This window comes from Cucurbita pepo, chromosome 4 (genome assembly GCF_057944985.1).
Source record: "Cucurbita pepo subsp. pepo isolate OVF chromosome 4, ASM5794498v1, whole genome shotgun sequence".
Lineage (NCBI taxonomy): Eukaryota > Viridiplantae > Streptophyta > Magnoliopsida > Cucurbitales > Cucurbitaceae > Cucurbita > Cucurbita pepo.
In genome coordinates, this window is record NC_141801.1 from 1,053,112 (window position 1) to 1,076,651 (window position 23,540).

Sequence of the window (23,540 nt, forward strand, 5' to 3'; positions counted from 1 at the left end):
TTAAAAGAGTAAATTGATGTTTTAGTGATATAAATAATTAAATATTAAAAAGAGTACATTGGGAATTGGGGGTCAATTATTATTATTTTAAAGAGAATTAATAAATATTTTTTTTTTTATAAAAAATGTGTTGGCAATGTCAAAACCAAAGAGATTTGGTGGTTTTGAGCTGACAAAATTAATGCAAAATTTAATCTCATTTATGTCACTAATTTTCTGTTAATTTTATATTATTAACACCTGTCAATTTTATTTTATTATTTTTCTTTATGACAAAATATTGTAAAATATAACAATTTTAAAACTTTAAGAAAAGAAAAACACCCACCAACAATTTAATATTTCTTTTTCCCATACAATTGTATCTCAAACATTGACTTTTTATTTATTTATTTTTTTAAGCGATTCTATATCAAATTACCCTATCAACTACCCGCCTAGGATTCAGTTTAGGATTCAGAATTTAGATGGGACACCTGTGACAAGAATACAGATTGGATACCTATGGGACCCCTGTGAGAAGAATTCAGATTGGACACCTGTGTGTCATCTAGGATTCAGATTGGACACCTGTGTGTCATCTAGGATTCAGTCTAAGACAGATTGTGTCAGATTGGACACCTGTGTGTCATCTAGGATTCAGTCTAAGACAGATTGTGTGTCCCATGTGTCATCTAGGATTCAGATTGGACACCTGTGTGTCATCTAGGATTCAGTCTAAGACAGATTGTGTGTCCCATGTGTCATCTAAGATTCAGTCTAAGATAAATTGGACACCTCTAAGACAAATTGGACACCTATTAGTCTAAGATTCAGAATTCAGAGAAGACACCAGTGTGTCATTTAGGATTCAGTCTAAGATTCAAAATTCAGATTGGGCACCTGTGTCCCAACATTCTTCTGCATCTCCACCCGACATGGTCACTTTACCTCATTCTTCTGCATCTCCACCCGACATGGTCACTTTACCTACTCCTCGCTTCTTAAGAGTGAAAACTATTTCCACAAACCAATACAAGTAATTCCAGCATATTTTGTCCTCATTAACATGCATCACCGTAAATTTCCTGTCACCTAACATAAAATTGTTCAAAGTAAAACACACTTAACTATGAAATTTCGATGATTGAGCCACCAAAAAAAGATGTATATTTTATTGGTATAGATAGTAACTTTAAGTCTTTCATGATCACTGTCATTCAGATATCATCTCGATTCATTCATGTATTCCTCCTTTACTCGAGTATCACAAAATTTCGATGAGATGGTTAGTCAAATCAAACTTATTTCCACCCCGATTCAACAAAAGAAACACAAGGTTTATTAAAAGGCAAGAAACAAAGAATGTTGTTTGTTGCATTCATTCATATTCTCCAAAGTCTGAATACATTGAAAACTTGTAAAAGAACAAACCTAGTAATTAACATAATACTTGTTGGCCTTAATTATAATTACATGTAATTTAAAGAGCAATTAATTCACTAAAAATTGGCTGCTTAACAACTCCAGCTCCCACAGCACTGCCTCCTAATACCCCAATCACTCACTTAAGTTGCACCCCACTCCTTTCTGATGTCGAATGTGTAGTTTATTTCCAAGTAACACTTGTTATCATCATCAACAAACTGCAAGCACACTTCACTTCAATTACAAACATACAGTTATTTCCACCAAAAACACATTACATTCTCCCAAAATATTCATATCCGATTCAATTTAGCTTAAGATTTAAGGTTCATGTTACAAATGGTATTAGACCCAGACAGCGGATGATGTGCTAGGAAGGAGGCTAAGCCCAGAAGGAGGTGGGCACAAGGTGGTGTGCCAACAAGGATGCTGGGCCCTAGAAGAGGTGGACACAAGGGGGGTGGATTGGGGGATCTCACATTGGTTGGAGAAAGAGTATTAGTGAAGACGTTGGGCCCTGAAAGAGGGTGGATTGTGAGATCTCACATCGGTTGGGGAGGAAATAGTGAGGACGTTGGACCCCGAAAGAGGGTGGATTGTGAGATCCCACATCGATTGGGGAGGAAATAGTGAGGACGTTGGGCCCTGAACGAGGGTGGATTGTGAGATCCCACATCGGTTGGGGAGGAAATAGTGAGGACGTTGGGCCCTGAAAGAGGGTGGATTTTGAGATCCCACATCGGTTGGGGAGGAAATAGTGAGGACGTTGGGCCCTGAAAGAGGGTGGATTGTGAGATCCCACATTGGTTGGGGAGGAAATAGTGAGGACGTTGGGCGCCGAAAGAAGGTGGATTGTGAGATCCCACATCGGTTGGGGAGGAAAACAAAGTATTCTTTATAAGGGTGTGAAAACAGCCCAAAAGAGAAAACCCAAAGAAGACAACATCTACGGTTTCACGAGAATGTAAAAGTTGGGTTTGGAGCACGGAAATTAATGTATTTAACCCTTTATCATAGACCGAAAACCGAAGAAAAAAGTTACCTTCCTTGAAGATGGGGGAAAAACTTTCCTTTTGCTTTGAAGCTATAAATCGTTGAAATCGATTGAATAGATCTGTCATTTGTAACGATTTCAATAGACATCGTCACATGACGAAAAGGGTATTCGTCGAAAGGAAACAAGGATTTGAGAGAAGTAGGTTTGTCAAAAGAACAGTCATGGAAGAAAAGACCTTTATTGGGTGCTGATTTGACTGAGAAGAGGAGGGAAATTCAGAGCACATTCAAAATAAAGTACACATTTTGTAAAGCAAATATTGTACAGAAGAACATGGCCCATGTCCCTTAGAACATAATGAACAGCACAACAGGGCTCCAATAATGGACTCAATGGGCCAACATTGTAGCTATAATTGCAAAGAAGTCAAAAAGGAAACTCAATGAATACACAGTTGCATGCTAACTGGGAAAAGGGCCTGGAAAGCAAGGATTTTGATTACAATCCCGCTCGGATGGAAATCGGGAACCGAATATCGACTTCTAATTCGAGGGCGTAGATAAATATGAACTCATTCGACTATGTCACTAGCCTATAGCTTGTGCTCTTAAAACCAGATAGTGTCCTATGTATTATCAATGTTTCTTCGAACGATCCCATCGTTCGAGCCATGCTTGAGAAGGTTATGTAAAGTAAAGTAAAGGGCCCTAGGCATTGTTATGTGAATTGCATACACATACTGACCTTAGATCTTGCCGTGTATGATCCACGGGCGAACATACCGGAGGGAGTGGTCTCCTCAGGCATGACATGAGTGTAGGACTCAACCTGGGGACTGAAAGTTCCAAGCATCTCCTTGGAGCTGTCAACTGAAACATACAAGTCACCAAGGTCAGTCATAATCATCGATCGGTAATCGATACTCGTGCTTTTAGAAACGAATAGCGAAATTAGACACGGATAGATACCTTTGACACCAGTTTTCCAAACAGTGTTGGTGTATTTGAGGCCAGCAACAATGTTGTTAGCCACTTGGAAGGAGAATTTCAGGTTGTAACGACTGCCTTCTTTCAGAGTAAACCATAACCCTTTCGGGTTCCCGTCGTCGGGTATCGGAAGAACCAAGTCTGGTCTCTCTGGAGACACTATTGACAGACTTAAAATCTTCACATCTGGCTCAAGAGTTTCTACAAAACACACACAGAAATGGAACTGATATACAAAACCAAAAGCAAAGATAGCATAGCACAACAAAGCTAGAAGCATTTCAGAACAATTCTAATTACCTCCAGCATTTTCTAAATCCACAGAGCCAAGAAGCTGCTCCTTCCACCTCCTTAAACTCTCATCATCCTGAACTTACACGACACAAAAGAACAGAAACAGAACTTATGAACTGACAAACAGACAGACAATCTTGAATGTCAGAACAAGAACAAGAACAACCTTATCTTTCTCGAGCTCTTCTTTCAATGTGCGTTGAGGGCCCAACTCGATTTTGCTTCCTTCATCATCAGTTTCATCCTCCGTTGCATAAAGAGAAGCTTCATTCATTTGGCTACTAATCTTCTCAGCTTCATTCTCATTCCCATGGTTATCCAATGTATCTCCCTCTTCACGGTTCTCATCAAACCCCATGTTCTTGGAATTTGAAGCAGCCTCAACAGCCAAAGACATTAAGGGTAACACTAAGACAAAGAAACAGAACAAAATCGACAAAAACACCCGACAAAATCAGAACATAACGAAGCTCAAATCACTCAACATTTCCATTATGAGAAAACCCAGTAAAGAAATTGAAAGAATGAGGCAAAATCTGAAGTGGGTCTCTTTCCTTTCCCGTTTAGATCAACGGGGAGTAAACAAAATACAAAACCCAGAAAGGAAAAAGTGAAACACAATCACAAAAACCTTAAACAGAGAGGAAAATAGGCAATGGGGTTTGAATTTAGCTCTGGTTTTCAGAGAAAAAGTCCTGTGGTGATCCGAAATGCTCGAAAGAGACAGAAATCGATTGTGGGGTTTGAAAAATTCATATGGGAATTAGCGCAGAGAATTGCGGGGCATTTTTTGAACTGAAAGCGTACCGATTTTCCCACTTTCCGCTCAGAATCAAAGTCGCAGAAGCTTCTTCCTCAGTCCCTTCTTTGAAATGGTCAAACAATACAGCTTAAACACAACAAAATTAAGTTTCAAATGAATGATTAGTTTAATTTAAGTGTTTTGAAATTTGAACCATAGTTGATTATGGGGCTGATTCGGCTATCAAGCCCAAAACTTGAACAAGTTAAGAACATAACGTGGGCTTTTTGTTTGGATTGGGCAAAACCCAATTCAAACAAAAGCCCGATGAGTGTGAGTAGCCCACTAACAAAAGGATTTATGAAGAAGTTTTGAAGCAAAGTGGATCAAACCGACCGTATGATTGCAGATCCACTAACAAAAGGATTGTCGCCTAAGACATACAAGGAACATGTTGGTGTGAGCATTATTAGTGGATACCTTTGTTGATATTATGATTATGTTATTTGACCATTTGAGCTCATTTATTTATTATTTCTTAGTTCGTTTTATTACTCGTGTTTCTCGTGACTGTAACATACATAAATTAAATTAAACTTTATCTTTTACGGAGACACTTATTCAAACTGTCATGATCTTTATCAATTTTTTGGCTTGACATTTGTTACATTTGAGTAAAGGAATGATATATAAATGAACCGAGACCACATACAATAAGAGCGGTTTTAATGATAGAATGACTAAGAAAAACTTAAAAGAAATGAAAGGTACTGCTTATACCAACAAGACGAACCTTTCTTTTTGGTGGCTCAATCATAGAACTTCATAGTTAAGTGTGCTTTTGTTGGAGTAATTCTGTGTTGGGTAATTTCTTGAAAAATTTCGAAAAGTTCATGTGAATGAGGACAAAAAATGCTGGAAGAACTCGTGTTGAGCATGAATATGTCGAAGTGGAAGCAAGAACATGACTATACGTATGATGTATACACAAACATTATGTGATGTCCCACGTTGGTTGGGGAGGAGAACAAACCACCATTTATAAGGGTGTGAAAACCTTCCCCTAATAGACGTGTTTTAAAACCTTGAGGGATAGCTCGAAAGGAAAAGTCTAAAGAGAACAATATCTGTTAGCGGTGGATCTAGGCCGTTAAACATTATCTTCTCTAACATAGTCAAATCAAGTATGATTGATTCCGAGGTTGCTTGATTTTCTTGGTTTAGTATCATAAAAGGGAATGAGAGCAATCATGAGAATACAATGACTAAGAAAAACTTTAAAAAAATGAAAGTTACTACCTATACGAACAAGGTGCACATTTCTTTTTGGTAGCTCATTCACGGGAACTCCAAGGTTAAGCGTGTTTTTCTTGAAGCAATTCTATGTTGGGTGATCTTTGAGAAATTTTTCTTAGGTGCACGTGAATGAGGACAAAACATGTTAGAAAAAAACATGTTGGAAAGACTCGTGCTCGTCTGTAGAATGACCATGTTGCAAGGGAATGTCGGGACTATCCAGTATCGAATACGAATTCCGAATCATCATTCAAATTATGGACATGGAGGGCACGAAACCTTCCATAAGAGACATACTCATGGGAATCCACAATAATGTTAATTAATTATTTATTATTTTAAATATATTTTATTTTATGCTCTATTTTCCCAATTTTTTAAAAAATAATTGGTTGAAAATGTCTAAATTTATTATATTTCAAAACCCGAATAACTATAATTCCTTTATTTAAATTAAAAAAAAAAAAAATCAAAGGCCATATCCATTATTTCAATTTTATATGATTTTTTATTTTATTTTTTATTTTCAACTCCAAAAAGCCAACTTTATTAAGTTGACAAGAATGATAAAATTAATAATAATGATAATAAGTTATTATAAACTTAATATTTCAACATTATATTAATTGATTGATTAATTAAATATTAATAGAATAAATGATATGAACAAGCTAGCCTAGTCATGGATGGATCATCACATTAATTTAGTAGCCTCTTCAAAACCTTATATTATACATCAATAATTAAATAATTTTCTTGAATATTATAAAATTAAAATTAAATAAAATAAAAACTCGAACAAGAAATTCATCATTGATCGTGTCTAAAGCCCCGACAGCACAAAGCACGGTGCTTTGGCACACATTGCCAAAGAAAAAGATATTACTTGGGTCGCCAGTGACACAAATGACGTATGGTAGAAAATAGGGTTAGAGAAAGTTTTGGAAAACGCTCTGAAAGCAATTTGAGAAAACAAATTTTATAAGCTAGCAAACCGAGAGGTCCCAAAGCATCCCTTATAAGGGTGTGGAAATCTCTCCCTAATAAACACGTTATAAAACTGTGAGGCTGATAACAATACGTAACGCGTCAAAACATGCTGTTACAAATGATATCAGAGCCAGACAATGGGCGGTGGACGTTGGGCCCACAAAGAGGGTGGATAGTGAGATTCCAAATTAGTTGGAGAAGAAAACGAAACATTACTTATAAGAGTGTGAAAACTTATCTCTAGTGATCACCGTTTAAAGTCGTGAAATTGATGGTAATACGTAACATACTGACACGGATAATATTTGAACGTTTTTTGTCAATAAAAAAAGTTATTATTTTATAAATAAACTCGAGTTGGATGTTTCTATATAAACCAACTCGCAGCTCCATAAAATCTCACATACATTTTCAGTCTTCTTTGCGCCACCCTCCTTTCTTCAAAACAAGCATTTCCATGGCCGCCGTTGAGGTACAATATCAATAATATATATATATTATATATATATATATATATATGTATATATATGTATATGTATATATATGTATATGTATATATATGTATGTATATGTATGTATGTAAATGTTTTTTTAATACTCTTTTGTTAACTTGCAGCCGATACCTCCGACCACGGCTCTCCCAGAAGAAACGGCCGTAGTTAACGAGGAAGCGGCGGCACCGGAAGAGAAGGCGGAGGAAGAAGAGAGTGTTGAAGTTGAAGTAGCTGCCAAGGAGGAGGAGGAGGAGGAGGTTGTGATCCTGTCGGATGAGGAGGGGGCGGCGGAGGAGTTAGAATCATTATCAATTGCGGAGGTTGCCAAAGAAGAAAACGACGGTTCGGACGAGTCATCGGCACCGGAAGCGGAAGCTCCGGTAGAAGAGGAGGGCAAGGAAGAAGATGAGAAGAAGGAAGTGTCGGAGGAGAAGACAGAGTGAAAGAAATGGAAAATATGGTATATTATGTGTGGGATTTTTATGATTTGGAAGCCACGTGGAACCTCTTCATACGTGGCATCTTGCCACGTGGCAATAAAAGTGTTGGCTTTGTTTGGTTGCATGTTATGTATGATATTGGTGTGAGATTGTATTGTTGTCTATGTTCTTAAACAAACATTGATTATTATCTTAAACGTTGCATCGTATGGTTTAGTTTCTTACGTGTTTCGCTTTTAGGATATATTCAAAAACCCTAAATAGATAAAATTTTATTATGGTCGAGATTTAAACGATTTAAAATATTCATAGAGAAACAGAATTACGTTTACGCTCGTGGCATAGCTAGCCAAGTAACTCCAGAAGAAAGTTAATACGTGGGAGTACGTTGTTTCTTTTGGAACTCATTACGGCTATCATTGGCACATTGCCCTTCAAATATAAGACATCCAAACCAACTCTTAAATAGAATGGTCGTTTCACGATAGCTGATCAAACGTAACTATCAAACAAATATAATTTGATCATTGATCATTTTATAATGGTCTTCACTCTTAGAAGTGAAGAGTAAGTAATGTGACCATGTCATAGAGAATGTCGGAGTCATCAGGTATCAAATTTAGATTCATAATCTTGATTCAAATTCAGGACATGGAGTGTTACGAATGGTATTAGAGCAGTACCTCTCCTAGTAAGATATGGGTCGAGGACGAATCATGCCGAAAACTAATGAGCATGTGACACCGAGTAAAGGACGGGTACATGAATCAATTGAGACTATATCCGAATGAGAGCAACCCTTACGAATAGAATGACTAGGAAATGTCTAAAAGAATTGAAAGTCACAATTTTTACGAATAAATAAGACAATTTATAAATGGGATGTAGGGAAATGTTAGAGTCATCAGGTGTCGAATCTAGATTCAGAATGTTAGGCATGAGTCGTTGTCGTTTGAATGTAAGAATATGTCGTTTAAAATAAAAATATTTCGACTTGTCGTTATCAAAGGAACATGAATAAATGAAGAAAAAAGATAAATAAATAATAAAAATAAAGAAAAGTTATATTAAATTTGGGACCAAACATGTTCTATTGTTCCTATTCATACAAATAAGACAATTTTACACCTTTCTAAATGTCAAGCACTAAGAATATATTGTTTTTTTTTTTAATCATGAAAAATATGTCTATTTCCCTTTATTTATATATGAAAAAGTCACTTTATACATATCTTATAAAAGTTTATAAAAGTTTGAATATTTTTAATTATAATTTTGTGACCCGTTAAAATTAATTTAGGTTGATTTTCGTATCAAATGATAGTAAAGAAAACCAATACTTTGGAAGATCAGATAGAACATCGAGCTGTTATGAAACAAGTTCTTTGGAATACGATAACTGTAGAAGGAGTTAATCTTTACACACATAATAGTGATAGCCACGTTATTGACGATTCTATAATAGATAGTCGCACCTCAACTTAGCAAAACACTTCTAAGTTGATATTAAGTTAAGATCGTAATGGCTCAGTTGGTACGTAGATGGTGGAAATACAGCTAAAGAAGACATAGGAGAGCGAACAATGTTTCAAAATTTTTTATTACAAACATTTCTAGAAATATCATCTTTGCACGTTCTGAAATGAAAAAAAATGTTTCTTTTCTCAATGATATCAGTCAGATGAATACGACCCTCCACAATGGTATCCACTTTGAGCATAAACGCATGATTACAAAACTAGAATGGAGATAGTATTCCTTGATTGTAAACCCATGATCATTTCCTAAATTAGTCGACGTGGAACTTTCATCATCCAACAATATCATCTCTACAAATCCACTCTCCCGTTCTTTCAGTTTTCACATCGAGAATTCTTTGCAAACGAAATTATGCTAATATGGCAGCTTACTTCCTAAACAGAGAAGAAAAAGTTATTCCTTATTGGTCTACCCTTGTATCAGGCGTTGGTATGACCTATACATGATCGGGCCATACCGATTTAAGTAGGAGGGAATCCAATAAAATTGACTTGTTTCATGTAGTTAGAGTATGACAGGTGAAGCATAAGAATGACAACTCGACGTTGACATGACCTAATTACTTGTGGCTTCTCATTGGCTCACCCGTGTATCAAGTCTTGGTACGACCTATACAACATGACGACTCGAGTCCCTCGAGTCCCCTCATTATATTTATATTCTAAATTAAAGCGGAAAAAGAGCGGGGGAATATTTAAATGATAAAAATAGTGGCATACCACTCCAAGCCAATGCCATAAGAAAATTAATAGCAATTATTGAAATACTTTTTCATAGTCTATATTAAATTATAATGTGTCGGTAGGTTTAATAGCTTAATCCCATATTACAATATTAACAAGTAAAATAACGTTGACCTTAATCTAACTTTTTATTTTGTTTAATAATTCTCATATGTTTGGGAAACGAAATATCCTTTATAACGGTGCCTTTTGTTATTAGACTCAAACCGTGAAACGGGCTAAAGTGGACAATATCTACTAACGATGGACTTGAGCTGTTACAAATGGTACTAAAGCTAGACTTGGACAGAGTTATACACTAAGCGGTGTGCCAACGAAAACGTTAGACTCCGAAAAAGGTGGATTGTAGGGGTCGGGTGGAGAGAGGAAAAAATTTCACTTTTATAAAATGGAAAGAACATAATTAAGTGAAAGTTGAGAGCAATATAAGAAGGTATAGTGGAGTAGCACTCACATTCCCATTTTAATTTTTGTGTTTGTGGTCAAGTCCTTTTCATAAACACTATGCCCTACCCTTCTTTCCACTTTCTTTTGGAATTTTCTTTCAAACTTCAAATTGACCTACCTCACATTGCACGTGCACGTACAGACATTGTAAGATTCCACATCGGTTGAATAAGAACCTATTAAACACATTTTAAAATCATGAAGCTGACGGTAATACATAACAGGCTAAAACGGACAATATCTACTAGCAATGGTCTCAAATTATTACAGTTGGTATTAGAGCTAGGCATACGCGGGCCCTCAAGGAGAGTGAATTGTGAGATCCTACATCGGTTGGAGAGAGAAACGAAACATTTCTTATAAAGAGTGTGAAAATCTCTCTCTAGTAAACGCGTTTTAGAACTATAGGGCAGACAACGATATGTGGTGCGAAAAAGACATCGTGACGAATGTAAGAGAAGTCATGGGGAGATGGATCGCATCAGAACTCGATAAGAACGCATCGATGACAAAAGGGTTATTAAATATCTATCTAACATACTTTGATAGATAAGTCAAATACATGAAAATTGAGCCCTACCCTAAACTATGATTGATACTTAATAGATAGGTCAAACATAGCTAGGATAAGAACTACTCATAACTTCATCTCTACAACAATATTTTTAAAAACTCCGAAAAATAGTTTGGTTTCGTGAATAATTAGGTAAGGTTGTCGATGTTGGATTGGAAATGGATGGACCCCAAAACCACCAATTACAAGATGAACACCTCCCATTATTAAACTCCCATCTCCATACCTTTCTTCTCCAAATTCCACTTCTCTTTCTCTCTCCTCGCCCTCTAAAAACCAAAAAAAAAAACAAATTTCAACCATCAGATGTGGCGGTTGGCGGCGGCAGTGAGAAGTAAACTCCACAACATAAGGAAGAGGAGCCCACGAGTGGCTGATGAAAGCATGTTCAGCGGCGGTGGAGTTGACGGCGGCGGAAGGGTGGTCGACGGTGGCGACCGTAGAGAGAGAAATTCACATGGGGTTTCGATAATTTACAATGTTCTTCGAACCCCATTTTCGTTTCTTTCTTGCTTCTCTCACCCACATGTTAATGGCGTCGACGGGATGTGGGTCTCCGGCGAGTTCGCCAGAATATCTGAAGTGAATCATCTTATGGTAAGTGATAGCATGAGATATGCTATCTTAATGTAAATGGGTTTGTGTGGATATTTGTTATAGAGCCATTGGGACTTAGTTTGGATCCTTTTAGTATTACAATTGTTGGGTCGGAATTCAAATCTTGAATCGTTATGTTTCGATTCGTGTTTGAATTCGAGTTAGGTTTCAAATATGTACGTAAAACAATGTATTACTTCACAAATTACAAAATTTTTCAATCATTACATTTGTCATCTCTTACTTTCCTCAAATTTTAAATCTTTGTGTGAATTACGTACTTCAGACACTCAGTTCAGTCTTTCTCGACCAAATCAAGCATTTGGGGATTATGGGTAAGTTCGAACGGGATTTGATGGGTGGATTGTGAGAAGTAGGGATCTGTATCGGATTGGAATGTCACCTTTGATTCTATTCATGTATCCAATCTCGCTACTGAGACGCTCGGTTGACTCGTTCAAGGGCGACCTAATGGATAATGGAAGTTGTGAGGGTTGTAGGGTTGTGTCCATAATAATGATGTGGGAAGAAAAGAAAATAAAGAGAGAGGGCAACATCCTCCAACTTTGGTTTATAATGGGAGCCAATGTGGTGTTGAGTGGGCGGTGGAATGGTGGTGGCTATCCATTTCATTTGCTTTTCTCAATTGAATTTGATCATTATTATTCTCTCAACTTCTCAATGTGTTCTTCACTATGCATGATGTGAAGAGGATTCCTTTTCATTTTATGGGTCTAAATCATTATTTTATGCCCCACCATACAAGTGTTTTTGTTTATTCAACCAAACCCTTTTTTGGTTCATACTAAATCTAGAGATTTCTAAGCATAGGATAAGGACGAGTTCGATTAAAAAACGATCCACGAGTTATTAGCCCTTTATTTCTAGCTTCTTTCACCTTTTAATTTGTGACGTTCGAGTAAACAAGGAATACATGAATAAACAAGACCAGATACGAACGAGAGCGATCTTGAGAATATGATACTCACTGCTCACCTATACTGTCCTCTTTCAATTTTCCCTTCTGAGCTTTCTCTCAAGATTTTTAAAACGCATCTTCTAAGGAGAGGTTTCCACACCCATATAAAGAATGTTTCGTTTCCCTCTTCAACCAATATAAGATCTCACGTAAGGGAAGATAAAATAAATGAAAACGACCTTATTGATCTGTAAGGACAGTGTTCACTCGTTGAAGTAAATAGGAGTTGGTATTTAAAAAATGATGTTAAAAAGGCAAACTTTATGTTTCCTTTTTTTTAAAAAAGTTTTTTTTTTTAAATTTTAATTAATATAAATATCAGTGTTTTTTTAATAAAAAAATCATTGATTGTCGTGATATGAATTAGTGATTTACTTAATTTATAATTTCAAATGGGATTTATATTATTTAAAGTGGCTTTGCAAATGGGCATTTTATTTTATTTGCCTATTGCAATTTATATGCAATTATTATTTTCTTGTCTTTTCTTTCTTTATTTCTTAGCAATGGAACATTTGGAGATAAAAGATGGAAGGGATGAGTGGAACAAATCAATGATGAGGGACAAAACAAGGTTTAAGGTTTAAGGTTTAAGGTTAAACTGACCCGAGTTCTTTTAACATGTTTTGTCTTCACTCATATAGATCTTAGAAAATTTTTCATGAGGTCGTCAATATAAAATTACTTTGAGCAAAACATGCTTAATCATGGAGTTCTTATGATTGAGCTACTGAAAATAAAGATGTATATTTTTTGGTATAGACAGTGACTTTCAATTCTTTTAAATCTTTTTTAGCTATCTTATCTTCCGGATCCCTCTCATTCAGATGTGGTCTTAGTTCATTCATGCACTTCTCAGTTACTCGGGTGTCACATACCTACTAGCTTCCGCGTTGGTTCGTCCCTGAACCATATCTTATTAGGAAAATTATTGCTCGGATGCCATTTGTAATGATCCATGCTTAGGATTCAAAATCTAGATTCGACATCTAATGACCTCAACATTCCCCTGCATTACCTTTGACATTGTCGCGATACTCACTCTTCACTTCTAAGAGTGGAGATTATCCCCACAAACCAATCACCCAATATAGAATTACTCCAAGCAAAATACGCTAAATCATGGAGTTCTTATGATTGAGCTACCGAGAAGAATGGTGCACATCTTTTTTTGTTAGTTTTAGATGTAATACTTGGTTCAAGTCTCAAAAATACTCTTGACACCAGCTCGTTTTGAATGGAAATACTTTGCTTCAAAAATACCCTTAAACTTTCAAAGTATTTCAAAAATACCCTTAAATTTGAAATTGGAAACCGTCTATCAACACATACACATTATAGATTATCTTCGGACTATGTTATATTTTTTTCCAGGTCATTCTGAGGATGTATTATATCAGCCTGAGGATGTATTATATCAGCCAGGCACCCAATTATTGATTTGTCTCACATCTGAGGATGTATTATATCAGCCAGGCACCCAATTATTGATTTGTCTCACAGCTTCGCACCTTCGTCTACCGCACTTATTTATTTGTATTGCTACAATCATGCTGACCCGATATGCAACTGACTTCACAGGACATATGGTCGAGCAGGACAACTTTTCTTAAGACCGGAATGCTACCCCCGCTCGAACTCAAGAACGATTTCCTACGTTATTTTGAAAACACTTTCAAATACTAAGGGTTTCCTATGATATTTTTATTAACTTAAATTTTAATCAATAAATTCAAGCCAAACACACTAGGAATAAAGTAAATATTTTTATGGTGGAAAAAGTAGTCTTTTTACTAAATTTAAAAAATTATTGAAAAAAAAAGTGGTTTAAAAATCTTATCTCTTGCTTAAGGAATACGATTTCGAAGTAAGTGGTGGGCTTCAATTCCAACCACATAAATTTTCAAGCTTTTAGAAACATTTAAAAGCTTGAAAATGACATATTAGAAGGGAATAAAGTATGTGATCAAGGGATGGTGAGGGACACAAATTGTCTTGTTTACCACTAGCTCGTGCTAGATGAAGAACACAATTTGAAAAAAAAATTATTTTAGGTTTTGATATAAAAGTTTATCTAGAATTTATAACTCTAAGTTTCGAATTTAGTGCACCTGTACGTTCAGATATATGTGTCGTTGAATAGATCAAAGACTTAACTAAACGTTTAAGGATCTATTCAGCACAAAATTGAAAGAATTAGGCATTTTGTTGGCCATCAAAACCTCCTCCACCGAATGAGATCAATTCATCGACGTTCAGTAGGGTTTCACACCTGCAATGTTCCTTAGAATTAGAATTCAATAGAGTTTTTGTAAGACCCAGATCGTAATTCAACAGGGTTTTTGTAAGACCCAGATCGTAATTCAACAGGGTTTTTGTAAGACCCAGATCGTAATTCAACAGGGTTTTTGTAAGACCCAGATCGTAATTCAACAGGGTTTTTGTAAGACCCAGATCGTAATTCAACAGGGTTTTTGTAAGACCCAGATCGTAATTCAACAGGGTTTTTGTAAGACCCAGATCGTAATTCAACAGGGTTTTTGTAAGACCCAGATCGTAATTCAACAGGGTTTTTGTAAGACCCAGATCGTAATTCAACAGGGTTTTTGTAAGACCCAGATCGTAATTCAACAGGGTTTTTGTAAGACCCAGATCGTAATTCAACAGGGTTTTTGTAAGACCCAGATCGTAATTCAACAGGGTTTTTGTAAGACCCAGATCGAATAGGCACAGTTACTATTAGGGACAGTTACACAAGAAAGCGAGGGAAACCCTCATTTTCATGCACTAATCAAAACTTATATTTCACAATTTATAGAAGCTAAAAATTGAACAATTAAGTGATAATTTTGGTGTATTCAATCATGTTACCCATGCACATCAAAACACTAGATCGAGAAAACTTAAGTAGGACTCGAGCACCTCCGAACCAAGCCATGCATAGTTGTTCTCGACCGTCATGAAGATAAAAGGCACGGTTTCTACTTGTTTGCCACAAAATCACAAAGACTCTTGCTAAACTTATCAATATAAGATTGTTCCAAATCTTTTGTCAACAAAAGATCCCTTATTTTATCATGATTTTTTCTAACTTGTTTTCCAATTTCATTGTCTTCCTCCATCACAATCCTCACAGCTTTACACACACTTTCCTTTGTAAACAATCCATCCTCTTCCCTTTTCTCCACTTCCACTCCAACTCTAAGATTGTTCCCCATCATCCTCGCATTGATAATTTGATCACCAACTTGAGGCAACAACACCAATTGACACTTATTCACCAATGCCTCCTTCAAAGAATTGGATCCACAATGACTAACAAAGCATCCCACCGATGGATGCTCCAAAATCCTCTCTTGTTGAACCCACCCGCCATGAACCACACCTCGCCCTCCAATTCTCTCCACGAACTCTTTTGGCAATGCATCTTCGATCGAGTCCACCCCGAACGGTGGCTTGAGTGCTGCAAGGAATGGCATGTTTGAAAGCTCAAACCCCAACAAAAGTTCTTGAAATTGCTCAATTTTTAACGTACACTCACTCCCAAAAGCACAATATATCACTGAGCCCTTGGTAAACCCTAAGAGCCAGCTTGCCCATTTCTCCTCTAGAGGTGTTGTTAATGGCTCACGTATGACTGACCCAGATAGAAAAATAGGTTTTTTGAACTCAATTTGAAGATAATTTACAAAATCTCCTTCAATTTCATGACATGTTCTAAACCCTATTGCATCACATTCACTAAAACTAATGAATTGACGATCATAGAAAAGAACATCACTTCCAAATTTCCACTTCCTTCTTGATGCAAAAACTTTAGCCTCATGAGCATGGAGCTTAATGTTGGAGCTAGGGTATCCAAGAGGAGGGTTCATGAGATCTTCCTCGGTTAACTCGTTTTTAGAGAATTGCCTTGATGGGGCTAGAGTATAAGCAATCATGGCGGCACTTGTGACACAATAATGAATTGATTTGATACCCAATTGGCGAGCCAATTGTGGCAACCAATGAGTGAAATCAAAGAAGATGAGATGAGGCTTTAAGTCTTCAAGGAGGAGGTTGATTTGAGATTGAGTGAGATCCATGGCAGTCATGATGAGGGTGTGGAGAGGGTAAGGGACATCCGAAGTGGTCTCGGCGCCATGGGGAAGGCCTTCAACATGAGGAACAGTGATGGGGATGAAGGCAATGAGATTAGGAAATTGATTTAAGGGCTGCAATTTGGGAAGCGTTTTGGTGGGGATGAAGAAGGATATTTTGTGGCCTTTTTTGGCCAACTTGTTTGAGAGATGGAGAAATGGAGTGAGATGGCCAAGGGCAAACCAAGGGTACATAGCGAAATGGAGGGAGGTGGTAGCAGCTGCAGCCATTGTTGATATCAAATTCTACAATTACGAGGGTTTTTGATATCAAATTCTACAATACGAGGGTTTTTGATATCAAATTCTACAATACGAGGGTTTTTGATATCAAATTCATGCAACTTCTTCACAAAAATGAAATAAGGTTAAGTAATCTCACCATTTGAATTGTTCTTCCATCATTCTATTTCAAGAGATAACCAACCACAAAATTTAATGGAAATCCACACCAACTTGAAATCACTCCACAATCTTAGGAAACAAAAACCAACAAATTCTTTGGCTACAACTGATTGATTACCATTTTGATTTTTGTTGATTCATTTGGACATTTTTTAACAATGAAATGAATGTATGCCCTAAATGGGGTTATTAAGAGAAGAACCCGTCGGTAATGTAGCCATGTCACAGTGGAGGTTGGGGAATGTCCAGGGAATCAGTTGCCGAATCTTGGTCCAAATCTTCAACATTGGGGCGCCGAATCTTGGTCCAAATCTTCAACATTGGGGCACCATAGTCCATTTCCGAAAAGCTTCGTTCCCATTTTTATTTCTTAGATATTATTCTAAACATGAAAATCAAAAGATTTAATTATTTAATAACGGTTGTTCGAGTTGAAAATTTTTATGATTCAACTTACTGAGTTAGGTCTAGAAAAATATCTCAACTCGACCCAGCTCAACTCATGAACAACAAATATGTTAGGACTTGAAAACACGAAACAGAGCATCATCAATCGAGACCAAGTTTTGTTTTGTTTTTTTTTTTTTTTTTTTTGTTGTCGTTTTTTGTCCTTATTTACCATGGATTTTGGCCAGTTTGGATAAGTTCAGGTATAGTAACCTCCTAGAACATTTAGCTTCTTTTGATATTTAATTTTTCTTAAATTACATTTAGCTTCTTTTGATATTTAATTTTTCTTAAATTATCGACATTTTTTCTAAAACTAAAATTGGTCGAGATGAATAGGTAGATAATTTGATATGAAATGTAAATTCCTGGAATACATATTAATATTTGTCGCTTAATTTTCTAATCTAAAAATTGCAACTGAAATTACACAAGTGACGAAAAAGATAGATTTAAGAACACGACTGACTGAATTAGTCCCTCTAATGTCAATTCTTCTCTCACAATGATGACGGGTCATAGAAAGTATATGGTAAAAAAAAACTTATTAAGTCTAACCTTATGGGCTCGCACCGTCCGAAATCTGGCTCTGATAACATTTGTAATAGTCCAAGTCTGGGCTCCAAGTCTAACCCTACTCTAACTAGGGCCTCGCACCGTCCGAAACAAGGTCAAACCCACCGCTAGCAGATATTGTCCGTTTTTGCCAGTTACATATTACCATAAAAAATTTACTTTTATTGAATAATGACAACCAAAAAAATTTTATGGATGCGTTGAGTTGGATTCATTAATTAATAAGAGGATTGTTTGAGTTGAAAAAAAATTACCATCCAAACAATTGGATTAAATCTAAAAAATATTTCAACCCGACCCAACGAACTAAAACGCATGAACACTTTGAGATCAAGTAACAAATATATCCCCAAACTTCAACATTTTCCTCTTAACTACAGGATTACATTGACATTTACAGTAAAAACTGCAACGAGAATAGGCTCATCAGAACTTCAAAACGTTGTTCTATTCTCTGAGGCAAACTTGATTCTTCCAACAAAATCATCAACTGTTATGGTCCCTATCTCCCCACCAAACCTTGATCTCACCGTCACAGTTTGCGTCTCGACTTCCTTGGCGCCAACAACCGCCATTAACGGTATTTTTTGGGTCTCTGCATTTCTAATAAGCTTCGGCAACCTCTCGCCATGACAGACTTCTGCTCGAACGCCAACAGCCTTGAGTTTTTTCGTCACCTCTTTGCAGTATGGGAGCTGAGATAAACATGTTAATGAAGATTTCAATGGAAGATTACAACTTCAATACCTAAAATGAGTTCATAGATATGATTCAGTTAGCAGTTCAAATTTACGAGATCCCGTCCCCTCGAATGACCATCGCCATCATGGACATGATTCTACTAAGAAACCCTTTGGAATTCCTTCATGGGGATTGTTGGCAATGAGATTTTACACATTATCAAGACAAGATCATGCAAGTTTTCATGACAGTCAAACAAGTCCAACAAGATTACTATCACAATCATGAACTGCAGGTAGTTTTTTGCCTATATATAGTAATCACCTGGGCATCTGTCACGGGCAAAACTCGAACTTGAATTGGAGAAAGCCATAACGGAAAGTCCCCAGCATAATTTTCTATTAGAATACCGAAGAATCGTTCCAGAGATCCCAGCACCGCACGGTGAATCATGATAGGTCTCTTCTTTTCGGAGTTCGAATTAACATATGTGATGTCGAAACGCTGAGGTAAATTAAAATCAACCTGAAAATAAGAACTTAAACATTACAAAAGGAACAGTTTTCCATGATCATACTCAAAGTCAGACCCATAAGGACAGTGAGAAAGAAATTCTGCTTGGATTCAGCCATATAAAGTTGAGAAATTGCCTGTATGGTTGAGCATTGCCACTTCCTTCCCAACGCATCCTCGATTTTAAGATCGATTTTCGGTCCATAAAAGGCTCCACCACCTTCATCAATATCATAGCCCCATCCCTTATCACTTAGAGCATCTCTAAGAGCAGATGTTGCTTTGTCCCAGATATCATCATTCCCCACTGATTTTGGTGGTCTAGTAGAGAGATTGACTTCAAATTTGTTAAAACCAAATTGAAGTAGCAGCTCTTCTGTTAGATCTAGGACACCTCTAATTTCATCTTTGATTTGATCATCCAAACAAAATATGTGAGCATCATCCTGCAAAATCCGCAAAAAAGACGAGTAAAGCAGCCAAATCAGTTTCGTTTTTCCACGTAGAGCAGATCACAACTTGTAAAGTTTGGACAAGCAAACGAATAATGAAAGCATCAATGATATATGCACCTGGGTGAAACCTCTGACACGGAAAAGACCGTGCAAGCTACCAGACAGCTCATATCTATATACCGTCCCCAATTCGGCGACCCTGATAGGAAAATCTTGATAGGAGGTAAGCCTCCTTTTGTAAAATAGAATATGGTAAGGACAATTCATAGGCCGAAGTTGATAAAGCTCGTCCTCGACATCCATCTGATTATACATATTTTCGGCGTAGAAGTCTGAATGACCACTGGTTTTCCAAAGCTCTGCCTTTGCTACATGTGGGGTATAGAGCAGATCATAACCACGTTCCCTGTGTAATTTTTTCCATAAATCTTCTATTATGCTCCTCACAACGGCGCCCTTCGGATGCCAGAATACCAAACCTCCCCCAGCATCATCCTGTGTTCAGCCCAAATAAATCTAAAGAGCATAACTCTAGCTATCAGCAAGAACTTCATAATAGTTTTGGAGGAAATCTAAACCTGAATGGAAAATAGATCAAGATCTTTTCCGAGGCGTCTGTGATCACGTCGTTTGGCCTCCTCTTTGAAGTGAAGGTATGCTTTTAATTGCTCTTCTGTCTCCCATGCAGTGCCATATATCCTCTGTAACATTGGATTCTTTTCATCTCCTCTCCAGTATGCACCTGCAACTGTTTCAAGTTCAACAGCTCTTTTGTTGATTTTCCCAGTAGATTCAACATGGGGGCCAGCACAAAGGTCCCACCATTCATTCCCTGTGAAGAATACAGGACATAACAAATGAGTGAAGATGCTAATAAAAATTTCCAGCTTCGACCTGGGAGTAGCGGCTGATCAAAATAGACCAAGCTCACCACAGGATGTTCTTAATTTACTAGACAATTGATCCACCATTTGCTGCCTTTTGCAGCTACTAAATGTCCAACACAATCTTGGTCTTCCTTCTTTTAAGTGTCGAAACGAATGAAATGTGGTGATGAATACCAAAGACAGAAAGTTTTCGGAGTAGTTGGAGTACACTCTTTTCGTTATTTAGCAAGCAAATTCCCAAAGTTGCTCCAATGTTAAGTTTCAACCAAATACATGAAGTTCTAACATTATTCCAGAGGGAAAAGGGGATTAAAAAGAATGAGGGTTGCAGAACCAGAAACAATAGCAAGCTGTTAATAATTTAACAAATATGAGAAAATAACGGAGGAAATATACCAAAAAGAAAAAAATCAGAGAACAAAAAGTCGGAGAGAACTTTTTTTTCTACTGATTAAAAAACTTGGGATTAGATCAATAGAAATCCCTCTTATAAAGAGATTTAAATATAGCATCCAGGAGAAAGAAAAGAAAAAAGAAACTCAAAACTTGTAACACCCACCACTAGCAGACATTGTCCTCTTTAGGCTTTCCCTTTCCGGCTTTTCCTTCTGGGCTTCCCCTCAAGGTTTTAAAACGCGTGTCTGTTAGGGAGAGGTTTCCACACCATTATAAAGAATGTTTCGTTCTCCTCCCCAATTTATGTGGGATCTCACAATCCACCCCCTTCGAGGCCCAGCGTCCTTGCTAGCACTCGTTCCCTTCTCCAATCGAGGCACACCGCCTCGTGTCCACCCCCCTTCGGAGCTCAGCCTCCTTGCTGGCACATCGCCCGGTGTCTGGCTCTATTACCATTGGTAACAGCCCAAGCCCACCGCTAGCAAATATTGTCCTTTTTGTGCTCTCTTCCGGGCTTCCCCTCAAGGTTTTAAAACGCATATGCTAGGGAGAGGCTTCCACACTCTTATAAAGAATGTTTCGTTCTCCTCCCCAACTAATGTTGGATCTCAAAATTCATCCCCTTTTGGGGCCCAATGTCCTCGCTAGCATTCATTCCCTCTCCAATCGATGTGGGACCCCCTAATCCACCCCCCTTCGGAGCTCAGCCTCCTCATTGGCACATCGTCCGGTGTCTAGCTTTGATACCATTTATAACAGCTCGAGCCCACCGCTAGCAGATATTGTCCTCTTTGAGCTTTTGCTTCTGAACTTGTAAGAGAAGAGGTTTTAAAACGCGTCTACTAGGAAGAGGTTTTCACACCCTTACAAAGAATGTTTTGTTCTCCTCCCCAAAATTCATATGCCAAATTTCAAAGAAGATAAAATGGTCAAAGCCTTCGATCAACAAAAATATAAAAAATAATCAAGCACTAAATACAAAGGAGTCTCCAAAAGTTGCAATAGAGACGTACAAAGATGGTTGGAATTCCTACCAATATGATAGATGGTTATGGGGTCCTCTTTTATGCTTTCCAAAATCTCCATCTTGTATGGTTCGTTGATTGCCTCAATTCTCTTCTGAGCTTCATCCCTTGAAACTTCTTCTCTTACAAGTGGCAAGTTTCTGCTAATAATGCGTTCCTACAGATGATTTGAACAATAAATACCAAAACCTGAAAGCATAAACTAGTTTATAGGTTCCAAACCTTGTGATCTAAAATTATGAAGAAAAGTCCCAGTGACTTTAGTGCTCATAGATTTGGTATACCAACCATTTCCTTCTTAATTTTCTTCAAATCCTTATCTCCCAATGGCTCCATATCAAAATCATAGTAAAACCCATTTTCTATCCATGGTCCAATAGTCACTTTAGCATCAGGAAAGAGCTTCTGTACAGCCATGGCCATTACATGGGCACACTGCAATTGAACAAACATAATTTAGTCAATAATTTAGTCAATTGAACAATTATTGCCAATGCCATTATGAAACTCCTGCCTAGTTCCGTCCTAAATTTCAAACTAGTAAACCCCATTAAGAATCTTGATTAAGCATACAAAACTCTCAAATTCCCAGATAATAATCTATATCCATATTCAAAGGACATTTCGTCGAACACCTACAGGACAGTTCAAAGAAAAAACAGAATTACCGTGTGACGAATTCTGAGAAGCTTCTCAGAGGATTCATTAGTTGGAAGAACAACCTTCTCACTTTCCTCCTTCTGGGTATCCACCAAATTTTCGTTCTGAGTCGAAATTGATGGCGCTGATGAATCAGTAGCCACTGCAATGGAAGTCGAGAATCCACTGGCCTTCTTGCGAGTGAAAAGAGACTTGTTCCTATTTCCTGCAAATTGGGTCGAAACTGCAAGGAAGAAACGAGATGTAGAGACGTTGGATGAAATGGGTCGCACGAGAGGAGGGTGGAGGAGTAAGCCAGTGGTAGTCGCCATTCTTTGAAGAACAAACATTAGAGAGAAGAGTATAAGGCCACGACTCCCTCTCCTCTGTCCTGTTGGAAACTTTGGATATTTGTTTTTATGGCCAAATTAAAAATAAAAAATAAAAATAATTAAAAAAAAAAAATCCCAATAGTTTTAAATTTTCAAAATTTTTAATAATATTTTTAAATTAAAAAAAAATTAAATATTCATGTCAAGCATAAGCCCACGAGCAGCGGATATTGTCTGATTTGGACTATTCGTTATAGGCTTTCATTGGGCGACAACTTGAAAAGTATCGTGAGATCCCACGTTAAATGGTATCAGAGGCAAGCACTGAGTGGTGTGCCAATTGTAAGATTCCACGTCGATTCGTGAACTTGGGCTGTCACAAGTGGTATTATAACCAGACACCGAATGGTGTGCTAGTGAAGACGTTAGGCTCCAAGTGGTGGATTGTGGAATCCGGACTTGAGCGGTTACCACAATGGCTAATATTTTATTTCAAAATTAACATATTTCTCTAAATATT

At 37.2% G+C, this 23,540-nt stretch overlaps 4 protein-coding genes across 7 annotated transcripts; 1 reads left to right on the forward strand and 3 right to left on the reverse strand.

The window, feature by feature from the left end:
- Positions 1–1,319: 1,319 nt before the first annotated feature.
- LOC111792503 (rho GDP-dissociation inhibitor 1) lies at positions 1,320–4,629 on the reverse strand. 4 transcript variants are annotated; one of them, XM_023674014.2, is made up of 6 exons: positions 4,492–4,629; positions 3,851–4,092; positions 3,691–3,757; positions 3,373–3,591; positions 3,149–3,273; positions 1,320–1,625 (listed from the first exon to the last, which is right to left on the reverse strand). In XM_023674014.2, exons 2-6 carry the CDS (start codon positions 4,079–4,081, stop codon positions 1,548–1,550), a joined length of 720 nt encoding a protein of 239 aa, XP_023529782.1. In that variant the 5' UTR covers positions 4,082–4,092; positions 4,492–4,629; the 3' UTR covers positions 1,320–1,547. The 4 variants fall into 4 exon arrangements, with proteins under 4 accessions (XP_023529782.1, XP_023529783.1, XP_086979061.1 ...); XM_023674015.2 differs by lacking the exon at positions 4,492–4,629 and adding an exon at positions 4,316–4,485; XM_087122935.1 differs by lacking the exon at positions 4,492–4,629 and adding an exon at positions 2,450–2,521 and having other exon boundaries at positions 3,851–4,485.
- Positions 4,630–11,063: 6,434 nt separating this feature from the next.
- LOC111792917 (uncharacterized) lies at positions 11,064–11,770 on the forward strand. Its single transcript, XM_087123545.1, has one exon. The coding sequence runs from the start codon at positions 11,256–11,258 to the stop codon at positions 11,580–11,582; it is 327 nt and encodes a 108-aa protein (XP_086979671.1). The 5' UTR covers positions 11,064–11,255; the 3' UTR covers positions 11,583–11,770.
- A 3,730-nt stretch (positions 11,771–15,500) lies between these two features.
- On the reverse strand, positions 15,501–16,939 carry LOC111792916 (cyanidin 3-O-galactoside 2''-O-xylosyltransferase FGGT1-like). The gene has a single exon (XM_023674542.2). The coding sequence runs from the start codon at positions 16,893–16,895 to the stop codon at positions 15,507–15,509; it is 1,389 nt and encodes a 462-aa protein (XP_023530310.2). The 5' UTR covers positions 16,896–16,939; the 3' UTR covers positions 15,501–15,506.
- Positions 16,940–18,310: 1,371 nt separating this feature from the next.
- On the reverse strand, positions 18,311–23,079 carry LOC111792419 (threonine--tRNA ligase, chloroplastic/mitochondrial 2). The gene is made up of 8 exons (XM_023673873.2): positions 22,718–23,079; positions 22,338–22,484; positions 22,059–22,206; positions 20,320–20,573; positions 19,859–20,236; positions 19,424–19,732; positions 19,098–19,298; positions 18,311–18,787 (listed from the first exon to the last, which is right to left on the reverse strand). Exons 1-8 carry the CDS (start codon positions 23,036–23,038, stop codon positions 18,527–18,529), a joined length of 2,019 nt encoding a protein of 672 aa, XP_023529641.2. The 5' UTR covers positions 23,039–23,079; the 3' UTR covers positions 18,311–18,526.
- Positions 23,080–23,540: the final 461 nt, after the last annotated feature.